The sequence below is a fragment of the Daphnia pulex genome, chromosome 3 (assembly GCF_021134715.1).
Source record: "Daphnia pulex isolate KAP4 chromosome 3, ASM2113471v1".
Classification (NCBI taxonomy): Eukaryota; Metazoa; Arthropoda; class Branchiopoda; order Diplostraca; family Daphniidae; genus Daphnia; species Daphnia pulex.
In genome coordinates, this window is record NC_060019.1 from 7,790,724 (window position 1) to 7,806,148 (window position 15,425).

General features: G+C 39.2%; 5 protein-coding genes and 1 long non-coding RNA gene across 17 annotated transcripts; 3 read left to right on the plus strand and 3 right to left on the minus strand.

The window, feature by feature from the left end:
- Positions 1–103: 103 nt before the first annotated feature.
- On the minus strand, positions 104–4,997 carry LOC124190498 (egalitarian protein homolog). The gene is made up of 8 exons (XM_046583179.1): positions 3,382–4,997; positions 2,761–3,318; positions 2,566–2,688; positions 2,418–2,498; positions 2,192–2,306; positions 1,464–1,791; positions 1,156–1,394; positions 104–1,087 (listed from the first exon to the last, which is right to left on the minus strand). The coding sequence occupies exons 1-8, from the start codon at positions 3,958–3,960 to the stop codon at positions 672–674; spliced, it is 2,439 nt and encodes an 812-aa protein (XP_046439135.1). The 5' UTR covers positions 3,961–4,997; the 3' UTR covers positions 104–671.
- Positions 4,998–5,023: 26 nt separating this feature from the next.
- Positions 5,024–5,927, plus strand: LOC124190512. Its single transcript, XR_006872989.1, has 2 exons — positions 5,024–5,296; positions 5,445–5,927. It is a non-coding gene; the product is annotated as an uncharacterized LOC124190512 (long non-coding RNA).
- Positions 5,840–6,860, minus strand: LOC124190506 (mesencephalic astrocyte-derived neurotrophic factor homolog). The gene is made up of 4 exons (XM_046583200.1): positions 6,588–6,860; positions 6,391–6,515; positions 6,182–6,323; positions 5,840–6,118 (listed from the first exon to the last, which is right to left on the minus strand). Exons 1-4 carry the CDS (start codon positions 6,670–6,672, stop codon positions 5,952–5,954), a joined length of 519 nt encoding a protein of 172 aa, XP_046439156.1. The 5' UTR covers positions 6,673–6,860; the 3' UTR covers positions 5,840–5,951.
- Positions 6,861–7,356: 496 nt separating this feature from the next.
- Positions 7,357–8,798, plus strand: LOC124190510. 2 transcript variants are annotated; one of them, XR_006872988.1, is made up of 6 exons: positions 7,357–7,509; positions 7,767–7,804; positions 7,876–7,938; positions 8,000–8,179; positions 8,500–8,624; positions 8,698–8,798. XR_006872988.1 is itself a non-coding variant. In XM_046583205.1 (5 exons), the coding sequence occupies exons 1-5, from the start codon at positions 7,506–7,508 to the stop codon at positions 8,779–8,781; spliced, it is 369 nt and encodes a 122-aa protein (XP_046439161.1). In that variant the 5' UTR covers positions 7,357–7,505; the 3' UTR covers positions 8,782–8,798. The 2 variants fall into 2 exon arrangements, 1 of the variants encoding a protein (XP_046439161.1); XM_046583205.1 differs by lacking the exon at positions 8,500–8,624.
- A 149-nt stretch (positions 8,799–8,947) lies between these two features.
- LOC124190507 (caltractin-like) lies at positions 8,948–10,205 on the plus strand. The gene is made up of 2 exons (XM_046583201.1): positions 8,948–9,617; positions 9,671–10,205. The coding sequence occupies exons 1-2, from the start codon at positions 9,477–9,479 to the stop codon at positions 10,025–10,027; spliced, it is 498 nt and encodes a 165-aa protein (XP_046439157.1). The 5' UTR covers positions 8,948–9,476; the 3' UTR covers positions 10,028–10,205.
- LOC124190501 (hepatic leukemia factor-like) lies at positions 10,176–14,963 on the minus strand. Of its 11 annotated transcripts, none has more exons than XM_046583186.1 (8): positions 14,761–14,942; positions 12,906–13,484; positions 12,596–12,843; positions 11,758–11,987; positions 11,508–11,686; positions 11,315–11,415; positions 11,112–11,249; positions 10,176–10,968 (listed from the first exon to the last, which is right to left on the minus strand). In XM_046583186.1, exons 2-8 carry the CDS (start codon positions 13,216–13,218, stop codon positions 10,873–10,875), a joined length of 1,305 nt encoding a protein of 434 aa, XP_046439142.1. In that variant the 5' UTR covers positions 13,219–13,484; positions 14,761–14,942; the 3' UTR covers positions 10,176–10,872. The 11 variants fall into 11 exon arrangements, with proteins under 11 accessions (XP_046439142.1, XP_046439141.1, XP_046439146.1 ...); XM_046583185.1 differs by having other exon boundaries at positions 11,109–11,249; XM_046583190.1 differs by having other exon boundaries at positions 11,109–11,249; positions 12,596–12,804; positions 14,761–14,941.
- Between the last annotated feature and the right edge of the window lie 462 nt (positions 14,964–15,425).

Below are 15,425 nucleotides of genomic sequence, written 5' to 3' on the forward strand. Positions count from 1 at the left end.
ATTTAATGACTGCGAGGAGGCTGCCAAAGAGCTAAAACAAGAGATAGTTGATGCCAAAGCTGACCTCATAAAAAAAGGATTCAAACTAGACTAAAACATGATACTCTTTTCCACTTTGTATTGACTGATTGCATTTTCCTCAAAATACACATTCCTCAAAATCTGAAAGTGTTTTGAGGACAGCTAAAATTGTTAGTGAGATTTGATAGTTCCATTTCTTAACACACTTCCATTAAAAGAAGTTTGTCAGACCTGCAAGACAAGACAATGTAATGTACACAGCTTTGGAATCCCCATAAGCATTAAAAAGCACTAATGAAACAACAAAATATTCTCTTACACTACAGTCCTCTTTGCTGTCAAGAGATGTGCAATGCACAGAAAAGTTAATTGTTTCTTCTATTTAAACAGATTTAAAAAGTGAAATGTTCAATATAGGAAAAGTCAGAAATTAGTTTCCACTGTAAGGCCTTGTCAAATGATTACAAAAACATAAAATTCATCACAAGAGTGTCAAGCAACCTTGTCATTCACACACTAAGGCAGTATTATCTGGTATCTATAGCTTTCATGCTACTTCCTTACTCTAAGAGATAAATCAACAGAATCATATAAATAGTAAGGAATAAAAATGTTGCATAGACACTTCGTAATTACGAAAGATTGCAATTCTACTGAAACTGGGCAGGTTTCGTCTTTTTGGGTGAAGGCGTTAGGCAAATATCCGAGGCAGAAGTGTCCCCCTCAGGGAAATAGACTTTGGTGATTACTATGTCACCGGTGGAAAGTGTTTGACAGCCAACATCTGACATATACCTCCCGGGAAGAGAGTCGCGCTGCAAAACGTACTTGGTAGTGCTATGGCAATCGCAATTACAACAGCTGCTACTCAGTTCACTAGAAGACAGCGTGATGGACGAAGGGCTGCTCGCTGTGGCAGCCGATAGGATAGCTTCGAGACGTTCAATCTTATCCATTTTTTCAATGCGCTGGTCAGACAAAATCTCATCTACTAGCTGCATTGATGCGGTTAGGCTCAGGCTTGAATAAGGTGACCGAACCGAGCTAGAAGGCGACAGAGGACAGCCTAAGGAAAAAAATAAGTACGATACAAAATTGGTCAACATGTAGGTGAACATTTCATCAATCACATACCATTCGAACCAATGAGCGAAGTTTCAGGCGATGTTTTTTCGCTGCTTCCTTGCGAATCCAGACTTCGTGATTCGCCATCGGCAGTAGGTGATTCGTTGCCATCATTAGCGTCGTCACTGGTACCCCCCAGTGAGTTCTGCTGTTGATCTTGTCTTTTAGACTGAAGCTTTTCAAGTTTCTTAGCCACTTTGTAAGATCCATCAAGCTTTTCCCTTTCTTCTTCAGTCAAATCCAAATGCCTTAAAACGAAAACGGTATTGAAAAATATGAAATAATCTAATATGCAAATACCGGCAAATTTTTATTACCTAAGTAATCGGATTTCTCGGTTGCTAAGCACAACCCCCTTCCCCTGCACGGCAGCTAACTTCTGGCGCAACTCCAAGACCTCCATTTCCATCTTGCGCTCTTTTTTGCTTCTTTTCACTTCATCAGGTTGCAGCAAGGCAAGCAAGTTTTCGGCGCATAGTTCCTCCAACAGCGGGCGGAATTCAGGCTTCACAGTGTTGTTGAGCAAGTCGTAAAGGTGCGGAACTAGTGGCATCACGTCATAAGCCGCGTATAAAATCATGTCCCTAGTCAGCGGTCTTCGGGCCCAAAAACGCTGATCTCGTTTATAGATAGTCTTGACCAATTCTACAATAAATAGAAAGTAAAAACATTATATTGGAACTAAATTTCGAGGCTAGTGATCATCAGCAGCATAGACGCGCATGCGGTGGCCGGTGAACAGTTGGGAAGCGTAAAGTATCCACAACCAAAATACTGGCTCAATCGACCTATTATCCGATATGCGGAAGTGAAGCCCTACTTCCCCAACCCCCTTTCAAATCCTTTCTCCAACCACCAGCCCACAGGGAATAATTGCTACATTTCCTATAGTAGTCGGAGCACTAGGCTATTCAGTAAATCCGTAAAAGTGCTAGACAATGGGCCGACAAGTCATATAACAGCTTTGGTCAACAGAAGGGGTATAGAGGGTGGGGACATCTACTACTCTCCCAAACAATGACACCAACAGAAAAAAGCAGCTTACCTTTGAACGGATTAGTAGGTAGATCGTAATTTTCACACATAGCGTTCAAACTAGTCGTCTTGACTTTATGTACTGCACGACCCGTCTCTTGCAACTGGACGACAGCATGTGCAGCCTATTTTCATTCAAAAGAGGCCAAATTAATTGATTCGATTTACAATGCGGTCAAGCATGCAGTTCGTCAGTTATGCTTCAGCCTAGGGCGCAAGTAGGAGTAATTTAATACCTGTGTGTCGAATACGTTTTCCAATTTCACATTCCAGCCCAAATTCAAAGCTGCACTATCATTTTTGCAGTCATGACAGACCTGAATATTTGTTTTTATGCAATTAGTAATTATATATAATACTTAATTTCCAGTGAGCTAGTAGTACCTTGACGATTTCTTTAGATATAATCAAGTTGGCAAGCATTCCTTGACTCATAATGGCTGGGCAAGTAATCAAATCGAAAATGTAAATAACACCAGAAGGGAGTCCAATCACAGCCAATGTTACCTAGAAAATATATGGACATTGAGAATTAGTCTAGTGGCACATGGGATCGATTCGCTAAATCTAGAGTAATACCTCTCCGTTGTTACCACCGACATTGACACCTTCGAGGTCTAACGAGACGACTTTCTGGGAACTCATTATATCGTTAACAACAACAATACTTTCTTTAGTTGAACTGATGACCCGTGTTGACTGAAGGACTCGCATTTTGGACGGAGAGGTTACTTCTTTTGTAGGAGATTCGTGCCCAGCAGGAGTCCTATCACGACCAGTGTTTTCTGCTAAGGTTTTCATTACAATTGAATTGACACGTTGCTTGAGACTCTGTTTTTCCTGGGAAGATTGCAGTGAAGGAGGAGGCGAAAACGAAGTTAGCTCTTGAGTCTTGGTAACGTGCGGCGCCTCAGTAATCTCAGCTGCTTTTCGGAGATTGTAGGGAATGATGTCAACAATATTTGCTTGGACATGGAAAATGTTGGAATGCAGCTTGAAGAATGTGGTCAAGTCATGACTTGTGCTGAAAAGATTGACCCATGATTCTCTAGGATAGCTTTTCGTAACAGCTTCCAACAATTCTTCAACATGCTTTGGTCCATTCCTTTCTACAAACATTCTGAAATATATCAAAAACTAAAAACAAATAGAGGTTACTAACCATCTTCTGTGCATTTAAAATTAAGAAATTAATCTTACCTTATTTGTTAGTTCTGGGTCCAGCTTGATCTGCTCAAGTTCTTTGAAAGGTTTGATCTCCATGCCTTCGTATTCTTTCAGGAAGATAGACTCGTCATGCATAATGAATACTTCAGGATGTCTTTCCAGGAAATCTTTAAACTCTCGAATGTGCTGTCCAGTTATGTGGCGAATTTCAGGAGAAGCTTGTGAGCGATGACCAAGCAGACTTCTCATAGGAACTTCAATGCCAGCTCCATACTGCTGCATCTTGTTGTGGAAATAATCTACAGCTTCCTGTTCGTAGTCTCGTTTACCATTTGAATTTTGCTGGTTTCTGCTTGAATCAGGACCAGTCAGAACAGCTGCTGTAACAAAGTCTCCATCAACAGTAAATACTGATGGATACTGCGAAAGAAACTTCTTCAATCCAGATTGTGAGCCACCTGCAATTTGTCTCATAGTTTTAGTAAAACCTTTTGAGCCAAATTGACAGCTCAAATCGTGAAGTGACCTCGGCTGCCCCCGTTCCAACAGTCGTTCCAGAAAAAAAAGTAATGTCATATTTCTCACGACATCATAGTCGTTAGTCGACTCCATAACTGATTTGAGTACTACTTTACAAGAAATTTATCTACAGCTAAAAGATTCAAGAGTCAGACTAATAAAACAATAAAAAAAAATGTAACTCAATCTGGAGACGAGTGTGTCACGGGAGGCAGCAGGGTTGAAGTTAAAATGAAGGCAAGAATCTCTCCCTCAGCCCAGACTGGGAATTCGATCCGCCCAGAACTAGCAGCTGACTGCTACTAACTTTTGTTTTAAGGTCGGTTCCGTGAAGACATAGACAAAGAATAAAAGAGGGGGATCTTCACGAATCACGGTGGTACATGGGCAACTATTTCCTGTCTTGGTATAGGGAGGAGCTTATTGCGATGCAAGCGTTAGCCATTGGACTAGAGAAGTCAGCTGACTGACATACCTATCAATGAAAATAAAGCCTACACATTTGGCCACATCCCCATGACAAATGTTGAAAACAGTGTTTCCATGGAGAAGATGCTATGAATTTGCTTTTACTCTATGATATATTTGGTTCAGCAACCACACGAATAAATCTATTCGTGCAATTAATCGATTTACTAGGAACTTTTACAGTTTACTATGCTTTTCTAAATTGTGTCAGTTTTCAACAGAAAACAAACCTGTTTCTTTTTCAGGTTTAAAACAAAACTACACAATTAGCAGAACAAAGTTGGCCTTGATGGAATTTATCCCGGAAGTAATGATATTACTATCTCTCATCAAAACACAACACGATAAAAGCGTGCTATGGGATTTTAACCGTAATACACGTAGCTTGTCTCATTATCAATTCTTAAAAATAAATGCTCGATCAGCTGAGAAAATTCCATTTAAAATAATTACGAAGAATCTAAAAAAACCGCTAATTTTCCATAATTTAACATGTCACTATCAATCACAATTCTTAACATGCAAGGAAAATATAAATAATTCCATTCCATCACAGAAGCTGTGAATAAGTATGCAAAACAGTCGGCTGTCTTTTTATTGTATAGTTACTAACAGAAACATGCCCGCAATCCGCATGCGTAGCCTGCCAGAACAAGAAGACGAAAGCGCCGCAGAAACTAAACGCACACTGGCGCTAGTGAACATATCATAATCTAATCTTTATAAATTCTCTATATATTTTGAGATCGTTGCTCTTGACTCGTCTATAAACGATACCTTGTAGCCAAGTGCCTAAGGTATTTCCACCACAAAGTTCCAGATTCTAGATCCCCCATCGCTGTAATCGAATAAAGGACTTGTTGTATCAAGAGGCCGATGCATTCATGCAACAAATCGTGTTTAAGCGCTAACCGCAGATCCAGAAGAATGGTTTCACAGCGGGATTTTTTTCACATATACTGTACGTACTCCATTTCATTATTTGTATAAGGTACGACAAGGTTTGTTTATAAGGGTCAAGTGCACTTAATAATAACATTGTTATTGATCGGCCGCATAAACAATCCTACTACGTTCTAACATTTTTTTTTCTCAATATTTCACCGCAGTAGTCCCGATTGCATCATGGCACTTGAAAACATATTCGATTTTAAGCTTACAAAAACAAGTCAGCGCCTTTCTCAGCACACACGGATTCCGTTTCGGATACGTATGCAATTATTTCAGTTCGAGCCGCTAACTGAAGCGCGAGACCCACGTGAACATGAAAAATGTAAGCTTCTAGATTACTAGAATTCCCTCGAGGCTATATCTACTTGACGGAGCGACAGCCGTGTGAACATTTACTTTTGTGTGACGGTAGCTCTCAACACTTGGTTGCCCTTCGCCAAACACTTTAATTCACGCGTTCAGTTTACACCCAACTGGTGAATTCCGCCATCTAGTGTTATCACAAAAAAGTCGTTATTTTAAGAAGTAAAAAACCATTAAACAAGCGTTCATGAACGTTACACTTGCATGTGTATGAAATACAAATGAAATATTATTTCTGGACACAAACATAGACACAATAGAAGAGCAATTTAACCTAATTTATATGTTTAACTAGTCAAATTTCATAAGTCTTCCCTGACGTATTTAGGTTTGAGAACTTCTATTCTCTTGATGAAGTCTCCTTTTTCGATACAATCTTCACAGGTTTCATCCCAGTCGCTCAAAATCTTTTTCAAATCACGAACTTTAAGTTTTTTCAAATCAACGGTTTTAACGTCAATGCTCTTTTCTAAATGACAAAATCAAAATTCAGATATTTGTTCATTAACAAGTGTGAATAATAATCAAATACCAAATCTCAAGTCACAAATCTGGTTGTCCTTTTTCTTGAGCTTCTCGCAAACTTTGTCAACAGGTGTAGACCAAGACAGGGGTTTAGCCATTTCACTTAGAATTCCAGTAGCTGACTCTTCCAAGCCTCCGAGATAGTAACACTACATGTATAAATGTGAAATTATTACCATTTATGTGAAAATTGTTAAATCAATGTTTTAAACTTACAAATCTGTGTTCTTTATTTTTAGCTGTTTTACAATAGGTTCTGAATTTGTTTTCAATGACTTTTGAGTCTTTCTTTTCATCTGATGTCAATCCGGCTGAAAATTTTTCAACAACAGCAAAGCAAACTGTAACACAAAGAAAAAAATGTTTATCCTTTCTTATATAATTAGTCATTTTTAAATGATAAAAAAGCAAACCTTCACAATCTGATGCTTTGAGTGCATAACTTTCAAAGATGGCAAAGATGGAGAGAAAAAATCCGCATAATATTAGCTTGTTCATTTTGTTTTTTAAATGCAATCGAACACAGACAGTCTAAATAATAATTATAAATCAAATTTTCGTAAAAAACTTTGCACGTCCAACTCAGGCAAGTTCTTTCTGTACAACTGTCGAATGATGTAGTCGGAAGTCCTGTCAAAGAATAGCAGACAGAAATCTGCCGGTCGACCCTTCCTCTGCTTGCCACGTCTCTGGGAACACGTTCGTTGATTTCATTGGTCGGGTGGCATGACTGGCATCAACATCGTAAAAAAAGGAAAAATATTTTTTCCAACATTTATTTCTCAAAATCTTTTTGACGCGCGCATTTTAATAACATGTGGTGAAATTTCGATTTCTGTTTTATAAAATTTTATAGTTGTTGACCCATTTTTTATAAAACATTTTATCTAGAAATTGCGTCAGATTATTGTAAATATTATTATCACGAAATTCACGACAGAATTCTTAAATTCGAATTGATAATGCGACAGTAGGTTATGTAAGTTAATTTCATTAAGCGCTTATACACAATTTAAATAATAACCTGAAACAATATTCACGAAATAATCCGTGTTCGAGCCCGCGGCAGAAGCGGTAAATAGCCTTGGGCGCATGGTTTTTAGTGGCGGAAACGAGGTATACAATTTGTATAGCCTTCACGAAGATCGCTGAAGGCCATCTTGCTTAAGAATGAGCCAGCAAAGGTGAGCTCATATACCTGTGTGTATACAACACATCTAGAAGAAGAGAAAGGCACAAAGGCAGTCAGGTGTTGGCGAGCGTTGTGACTAGAACATTTGTTAGAAGGGAAGATTTTTCTTCTTATAGTTTGGTGCTTTAATCCCACGATAATGGGTGAGTGATTCTGATTCAAGCAACAACATAACAGAACACATGTAATTGTGTTTAGTTTTGAGTTGATTAACATTTGTCTTAATTCTCATGTGATAAAGCTGTATGTTCTTACGAATAGAAAGTGTTCGTCAAGTAGGCCAACGCCTCGCTATTTCGTTTCCCTTTCGTGTTCCATTTACCAACTAAGGATTTAACTATAAAATAATTTCCAGCAACGCAAATTTCATAATTTGTTTTTGTTTTATTTTTACAAATAGATTACCTGAATAATTTTGTACTTCTGATGCTTCTTATGGTATAACAATTTTTAAAAATTTCCGCTTTTTATTCGTTATTAAACCTAATGTTGCAACATCTTCTTTGAAGGTTGGTACAGTGCTTGCTGGAGACATGTTACGCAAGTCAATCGTTTATGACAAAAACACGCCGGTAAGGGAAAGAAAGGAAAATTTTTATCTCAAGATAATAATTGGATATTCTAAATATACAGGACGTATTTTATTGTCCACAAGAAAAACCCACCGGCTTTGACAATATGATCGTTAAAGCACGATCGTTAAAGAAACTGTGCGAATTCGAAGGGCAACAGCTTCCCAAACAATACAAAAGCGATTGTTACAATGACGTCGATGAAACTGAATTCGCATGCAAAGAGAAGCACCGTATCATGGTAAAGTGATTTTTATGAATCATCCTATGTGTAGATCTAATTACGTAGAGTAGATTAGTTGACACCGCGGAAGGAATTAAATTGCACGTCCTAATTGCTTGAAAAAAGCGCACCCATTTGTGTTATCTCGCAAGTTCGACCTTGAACCGGACATTTAGTTTGCTGCCTATCTGATTACTGATAACATGAAAATTTTAGCAAAACCGTTACATAATTTTCATTTCACCGTATTTTACCAAACCTTAACTAACTGTTTTTAATATTTAAATTTATTAACAATTGCAACTATTAATCCTAACTGGAATGCTTTGACTCTAAAGAGATTAAAAGAAGCTAACGAGTCCGACAATTCGATTGCGGATGCGTACGAATTATAACTCCGTCGCGGACGGGGAAAACATCGCCATGTAATCTACAAACAACTAATTATCCTAATATTAACTGGGTAAACATATTTGTTATGAACTCTGGAATAGAAAATTAATATGTACCTCCTTGTTTGTTTGTCGATCATCCAGAAACGTCTCAACCCTCCTGGCAGTGAAAATAATATCGACTTTCATCTGGAAGCTCGCAAGATTAAAAAACTAAAGGATTTCTAAGTTTTTCATCATGGTTACAAAAAAAAAAGGAACAAGTTCTCATTATTAATGGAAGTTACCCGTCAGATCGGCAGGGTCGATCAGGGTCGATCGATCCAAGCGAAGACTAAAATGTTGACTCGCATCGTGGCCCATAACGTTGATTATTTTTCGCTTTGCTGTCTAAACAAACAGTGCAATAAAACTTCTAATTTACATCGCCAATTGAAAAATCCTTTCCTGTTCTACTGTTAAACCTGTGTTACATACTAAAATGAAAAATAACATGTGATTAATTCGAAAACTGCTGTGTGTGGATTTTATACACGTCATCAATCGATTTAATAACATATTGATCATTGCATGTGAAAGAACATTGGTTATTTACGTTTAAAAATTTAAGAAAGAAAGAAAAACAAGATGATAAATTTTGTTTTCAGTTGACCCTTTACTTTTTAGTTTTTACGTGCCTTGACAGTCACGTTCATACTTCGTGATCGGCCATTGTTTGTTGTTGTTTTATTGGATTTGACGTTAGTTCGTCTGCAAACACACAAGTTTTAGTTGAAATAGATAGTAGAAAACCACCATGGTGAAACTGACAGCTGGCGCACGCGTAGAATTATATAAAGCTGTTGCTCAACTCAGCAAAGTAGAACTTGCAATGAACTAGTTTCGGTTAACTCACTATATCGTCGCAACAAAAAATATCTGAAATGGCTACTGGCGGACCGTCAAGACGACGATCAAACCCTGCTAAAGGTGAACTGAGTGATGATCAGATGAATAGTATTTATGAAGCCTTTGCTGTATTTGATGTAGAAAAAAGTGGCAAAATTGCATCCCAAAACCTCAAGGTATGAAAGAGTTATAAGACTATTTTGAAAGACGAGTAATTTTTGTTTTCTAGCTGGCAATGAGAGCACTTGGTTTCGAACCCCGAAGAGAGGAGATAAAAAAGATTATCAGTGAATATGTCAAAGATGAATCTGATTACATTACTTTAGAACAATTTGTGAGTCTCATGACAGAGAAGATAGCTGACAAGGGAGCAAAGGAAGAAATTTTCAAGGCTTTTTGCCTTTTTGATGACGACCATACTGGAAAAATCACATTCAAGAACCTCAAACGTGTAGCTGAGGAACTTGGAGAAACTCTCAGTGAAGAAGAACTTAGAGAGATGATTACAGAAGCAGATCAAGACAATGATGGAGAAATTAACCAAGATGAATTCTTAAGAATCATGAAAAAGACATGTCTTTACTGAATACCAGAATGATCTAGAAATGCCAAATTTGTCTTGCTATCAGCAGTATCTGTACAATCAGCTATGTACAATCTATTGTTCCCACTTTGGATACTTTGTGTATTTATTTACTGTATTTGTATTAAGATTTGATGGGAAAAAAGTGTAATTTTCGTTGATAAAACCGCGTTTATTGTAACAAGTTTTCCTTTTTTTTTACTACATAGACCCGATTACAATACCATTTCTAACATCTAAAGATAAACTTCGAGGAGTAGCAATACATTACACCTCGGCTAACGACTACGTTGACGGAAGGGTGGGGGGTGAGCAAAAATACATATTGGACACGATGGAAACACCGTGACAATAGCGACAACCACTCGAGATGACACTTTAGTTTTCTCAGTGATCACTTCTAAACCATTGCACACTACATATAAAAACAACTGGTAATATTTAAGGGTCTTTGTTTTGCGGGGAAGGAACCCAAGTGTAACATATTTTTTTGTTCCATTCCCGAACGACTATACAATAAAAATGGGGCTAAAATATGCTGGGGGTTATCAACGCCAAGAGGTTCCATATATCTCGTAACAGATTTGTACTTGGAGTTCGGTCTCACAACAGAAAATCACCATTAATCAAAACAAAAGGAAAAAGAAAAATCTTTTTTTTTTTAATAACTTGGAAGGTAATAATTTGAACCTCTGAAGAAAACTGTGCAAAAATAAAGTAAAGGGGATGTCATCTTGAGGAGAAGGGGGGGGGGGGGGGGGAGAATTAACACCTACGACCAAGAAGACGAATGGCTTCTAAAAGTTGATGTCGATACGATGGGGACGAAGTATGCGGATTGTTATCTATCACTTTTTGCCGGGTTTCTCATATTTTTCCAGACTCTTAAGTGCAGCGTAGTACAACTTCTTCCACTTTTCCACCTCAGCTTGCAAATCGGCATTCTGAAAAGAACGACAGGAAAAATAAACACGTACACAATAGCGGAAACCAGAAAAATCAGAACCGAATAGAAGATAATTTGAAAAGATATTTGACAAGTTCAGTAGATTAAAAACTTTTATAATTGGAACAAGGCACTCACTACCTTGTTTTCGAGGAAATTTGCCCGCATGGCGATCTGGTTCTCTTTAACGCGACGTGCATCACGCGAACGTTTGGCCGCCATATTGTTCTTGCGACGTCTTGCCCAATATTTATCATCCTTCAAGTCATCTGGAACATACTAGGAAAAAAAAACATAGGCTCTATAAGGAATAACGCTTATATTTAAACTAGAAAGCAATTTACCTGTTTCTTCGATTTCTTTGACATTGGTTGAGGGCGTAATTCTTCCGGAGAAAATTGGCGACTCTTGGGATCGAAATCTTCTTGGCCAGGAACATAGGAACCTTTTTAAAAAAGTAAAAAAGTAATGAAATCCAATTTGTTGCTAAGGGATGACGCTTAAAGTTTATTTGAATTTCATTTCCCAGTCGACTACCATCGTCTGAAGAATTGTCGTTAAAGGACGAACAAGTCGAGACAGCGGTGCGCTTGCGTCTGCCCACAGGTGGCCTCGCCTTCTCCAGAGACGTCGGGGCGACAGTATCCAGCTCCGTAGAATTCGAAGATTCGGAGGCGTTGCTGCATTCGTCATCTTTCTGCTCAATCTCGACTGGACTGTGGCTATCGAAAAGAATGCAAATGAAAAACACATCCCCCCTTTTATTCGAAATTACAGAAATACCAACCTCTGATAATTAATAGGAGTGCCAATAGAGCTGCCCGCCTTGTTACTATCCGCACTCTCGCTACCGCTGGATGGCAGCGAGCTGCGAACAAGACCGGATCCGGAGCTTCCATCCGCACTAGCAATCGAGCGAGGTGGAGTGAGGCTCTTGGAAGGTGGAGAACGCCCTTGACCTTCACCTAATGGGATGCCATTTTCGGACAGAAATTCGTCCAGATCCATATATTCCATCTGAAAAATACAAGAGTTTTATTTTTTATTTAAATTTAACTTTCATTTCAACATTGTTTATGGATCAAATTTCTTTTGCTGCATGAGAAAAAGTTTGGCTATCCACAGGGGAGAAAGGAAAGAAGCCGGTGTCGAAATCCGATCGATAACAGCATAGGAATGGCTTGAGATCCCAACTAATTGAATAAAAATCTGAATGCACGGCTTCTCTTATCCCTAAGCAACCCGTTTTGACTGTAAGTTAGCCCATTTTCCACAGCCGTTGAATGACTTTCACCGTGCCAATCAGATCAACTTTGCAGGGGCTCCATTTCTGCGAAGAAAACGAGGCCCTACAGTATATCATACAAAGTCACTGGAATACGTGACGTGTGGACTGTTTGAATTCCAAGTTTCATCCGTGGGCGTCAAACTTATTTGATAAAAAAAACAAATGCTAGTCGTACGACGTAGAAACGTTTTCTTTCCCATTTCCCCTCCGTCTCATTCTCCCATCAATAATCAAGTCGACCCAGTCTAGACAGAATTTCAATAATGTGTAAGCCTAGAAGGTGGAAGAGAGAACAAACACAGGGTTTGAAATCATAAAGTATGTAGGGTTTACGAACCTTGAGATCTCCATTATCCCAGAGTGAAGGGCCCAAGAAAGACGACTGAGCTTCTAGGTAGCCCCAGACTTCGTCCGATTCTTCTTTTTTCTTGTCACCATTTTCATTGCTGCCGCCACGGGATGGAGATGTGTTGGTGGTCATCATCGGAGCTACTGACGAGCCGATTTTTTGCGTCGGCACAACGGCCGGAGCGCTGGTTAGCCTATCTGTTGGATACAAAGAACACATTCGGAATGAGTGTTCAACTGTTGAAAAACAAAAATGTCAATTCACACACAAAAAAAATCACTTAAAACATGAAACGGACCATGTAGCATTTGGGGAGGAGGCCCAGGGAATTGGGATGCTATCGGCTGTTGGAAACGATTCTGTTGAGGATGTGGTTGAACCCAAGGACCCCATGGTGATTGGGCCCATCCACTCTGAACCCCAGAAGTCGGCACTGACTGCGAATAAAGTTGGTGTTGATTGTAGCCTCCCCGCTGGACAGCCATAGCCGCATGAATAGCTTGCGAATTATTGTTGGTGGCCAACATGTGGGCCCAGTTATTCCATTGAGCGGACGCAACAGCCGAGGTTTGATACTGGCCAAAGCCAGTGGGAGGAAGGTCACTCGACATGACACCCGACTTGTCGACAAGTTGAATTGACACTGAAGTCGCTCGGGTTGGTTAGATAGGAAAATATAACGACTACTACTACGAGTTCAAGATGTCGCAATTTCCCCAAGAGACAACAGTGGGAGCAGGTAGGCGGTCGTCGAAGGTGCGCAGCAACTCAAAAGCCCCGTCACCATTGGGGAGGAGCCGAGAGCGCGGCTTGTTGAATGCAGTTGGGGAAAAGGGGCGCGTGTGCGATACGGTTCGTTTCTTACGAATCTCTTCAACTGGATATAAAATGAATAAATATAATAAAACAAGAAGTGCAGCTCTATCTACTTCTTCCGTAACAAAAAAAAACTGCGCAAAATGTGGAAGAGGAGAAGCCCTGACAATGTCGGTGGGATTGAAAAAGATCTCAAGTGGGCGAGTACAGAAAACCCAGACGTGCTGAAACAGTAAGATCGCAAAGAGGCGGGTTTGCTGGCTTCGCGTGATGAATCGATAGAATTACTTGAGGAGCCCCCAAACAAACGGAATGATAAAGAAAGACGGCTGACGACAAACTAACGAGTGCACACACACACACACACACTAGAAGGCGCGTCCTGAAATCCTAGATCTGATATTGGAAGAAAAATGGGCGGGGAGTTGTTTCTCTCAGACTGACCAAGTGTCAGACAGGGTATAAATTAAAGAAAATATGGGATTTGTAACTGAGATAGAAGAAGAAATAAAAAGTTGTTTGTCTCACAGCCAAGATAACACGAGGCAGTCCACGTGAGAATCACTTTTTTTCCTATATTGTTGCAAACCGCCAAACAGATGGGAAAGCAGGTGATCGCTACGTATATTTGTGTGGCGTTGCACGCGCTGGCCAGCGTCCAACGATTACACTATCGGGTTAACGAAATTTAGAGCCTCCTATCCTTCCCATTGGCTTTGGTGAAGGGCACTGCCCAGCCATGATAAGACACAGTAACAGATGACTTGCATTTCTGGACTGCACTGCATCTGTTTAGCCACATGCTTGCTCCAATTGGGTCCTGGGGATATTCACTAAGCAAGTGTTTTTGGATTCACTAACACACACACACACACACACAGGTGAAAACTTGTTAGAAGTGATCATCTGAAAAGGGGTTGCACGCCCATAAAAATAGTCAATTTGGCAACTCTAATATCAATTCTTAGAGAGTCCCAAAAGCACATCAAAGCTAAACAGCTACTATGGAAAGTCTGGTAAACAATGTATGCTAATGAACAGGGAAAGGAATATTATTGGAGTCAATCTTTGTGAACTACATCTCATTCACCAATAAGTGGCAAATGCATTTGAGAAACGATTAATGACCAACATTTTAGATGACATTTCTGCGAATGCCATGAACTGTGCATCCAACCATATTTAAAGAAGTTAAAAAAAAATATATATTATTTATAAACTGCCATCCAAGATGGCCGTGTTGCTAAGCCATAAAAGTTTCAACAGAAAAATCGTTCGTATTGATAATAAACAAGAGCAAGAAAGAAATGTTCGTCCAAAACATAGTATAGACTTACTAGAATTCGTTGTATTGTGTATTAACTCCGTATTTTCTAGAAGACTTCGTAAACTGTAGTTAACTCCCGGGAACACGGGATCGTTGCGCTTCATCTTTTCACTTTGCAAGACCTTGTGTGCGATTTCAACACGCCAACTTTCTTGTAAACAACTCGTCTGGAGAGGTCTTTGGGTAGAATAAGTCGTAGTAGTACTACATAGTTTCGTGAATCTGCAAACTCCCATCTACCGGGTGATTAAAGAAACGTTTTCTGGACCAATAATTTCGAAAAAACTAAAAAAACAATTAGAACAACAAATAAATCAATTTTCCTACTCACAACATCAATTAATATAATAATAATATCGTCTGGATGTTACTAAGAAAAAATTTAATAGGATCTTTAGTCATTAATTCTGAAAATTCATGTTTTCATTTTCAAACTTTTTTCATCTGTTTTATTTAATTGGATCGATTGGGGGTTAATTGAAGAGTCAATAAAAGCCAAATATACCACAAGCTGGTCAATAACAAACAGCAAAGTGTACATTAGGATCCAAACTATTTACAAGGCCAAAGCCCAAGAGTCCCGCGGCCTTCAGGTGCACTCTGTAATGAAACCTATTCGCGCTGTTGATCAATGTTTAAACGAAAGGAAATGCAGCTCAATTGGGATTTCTTGCT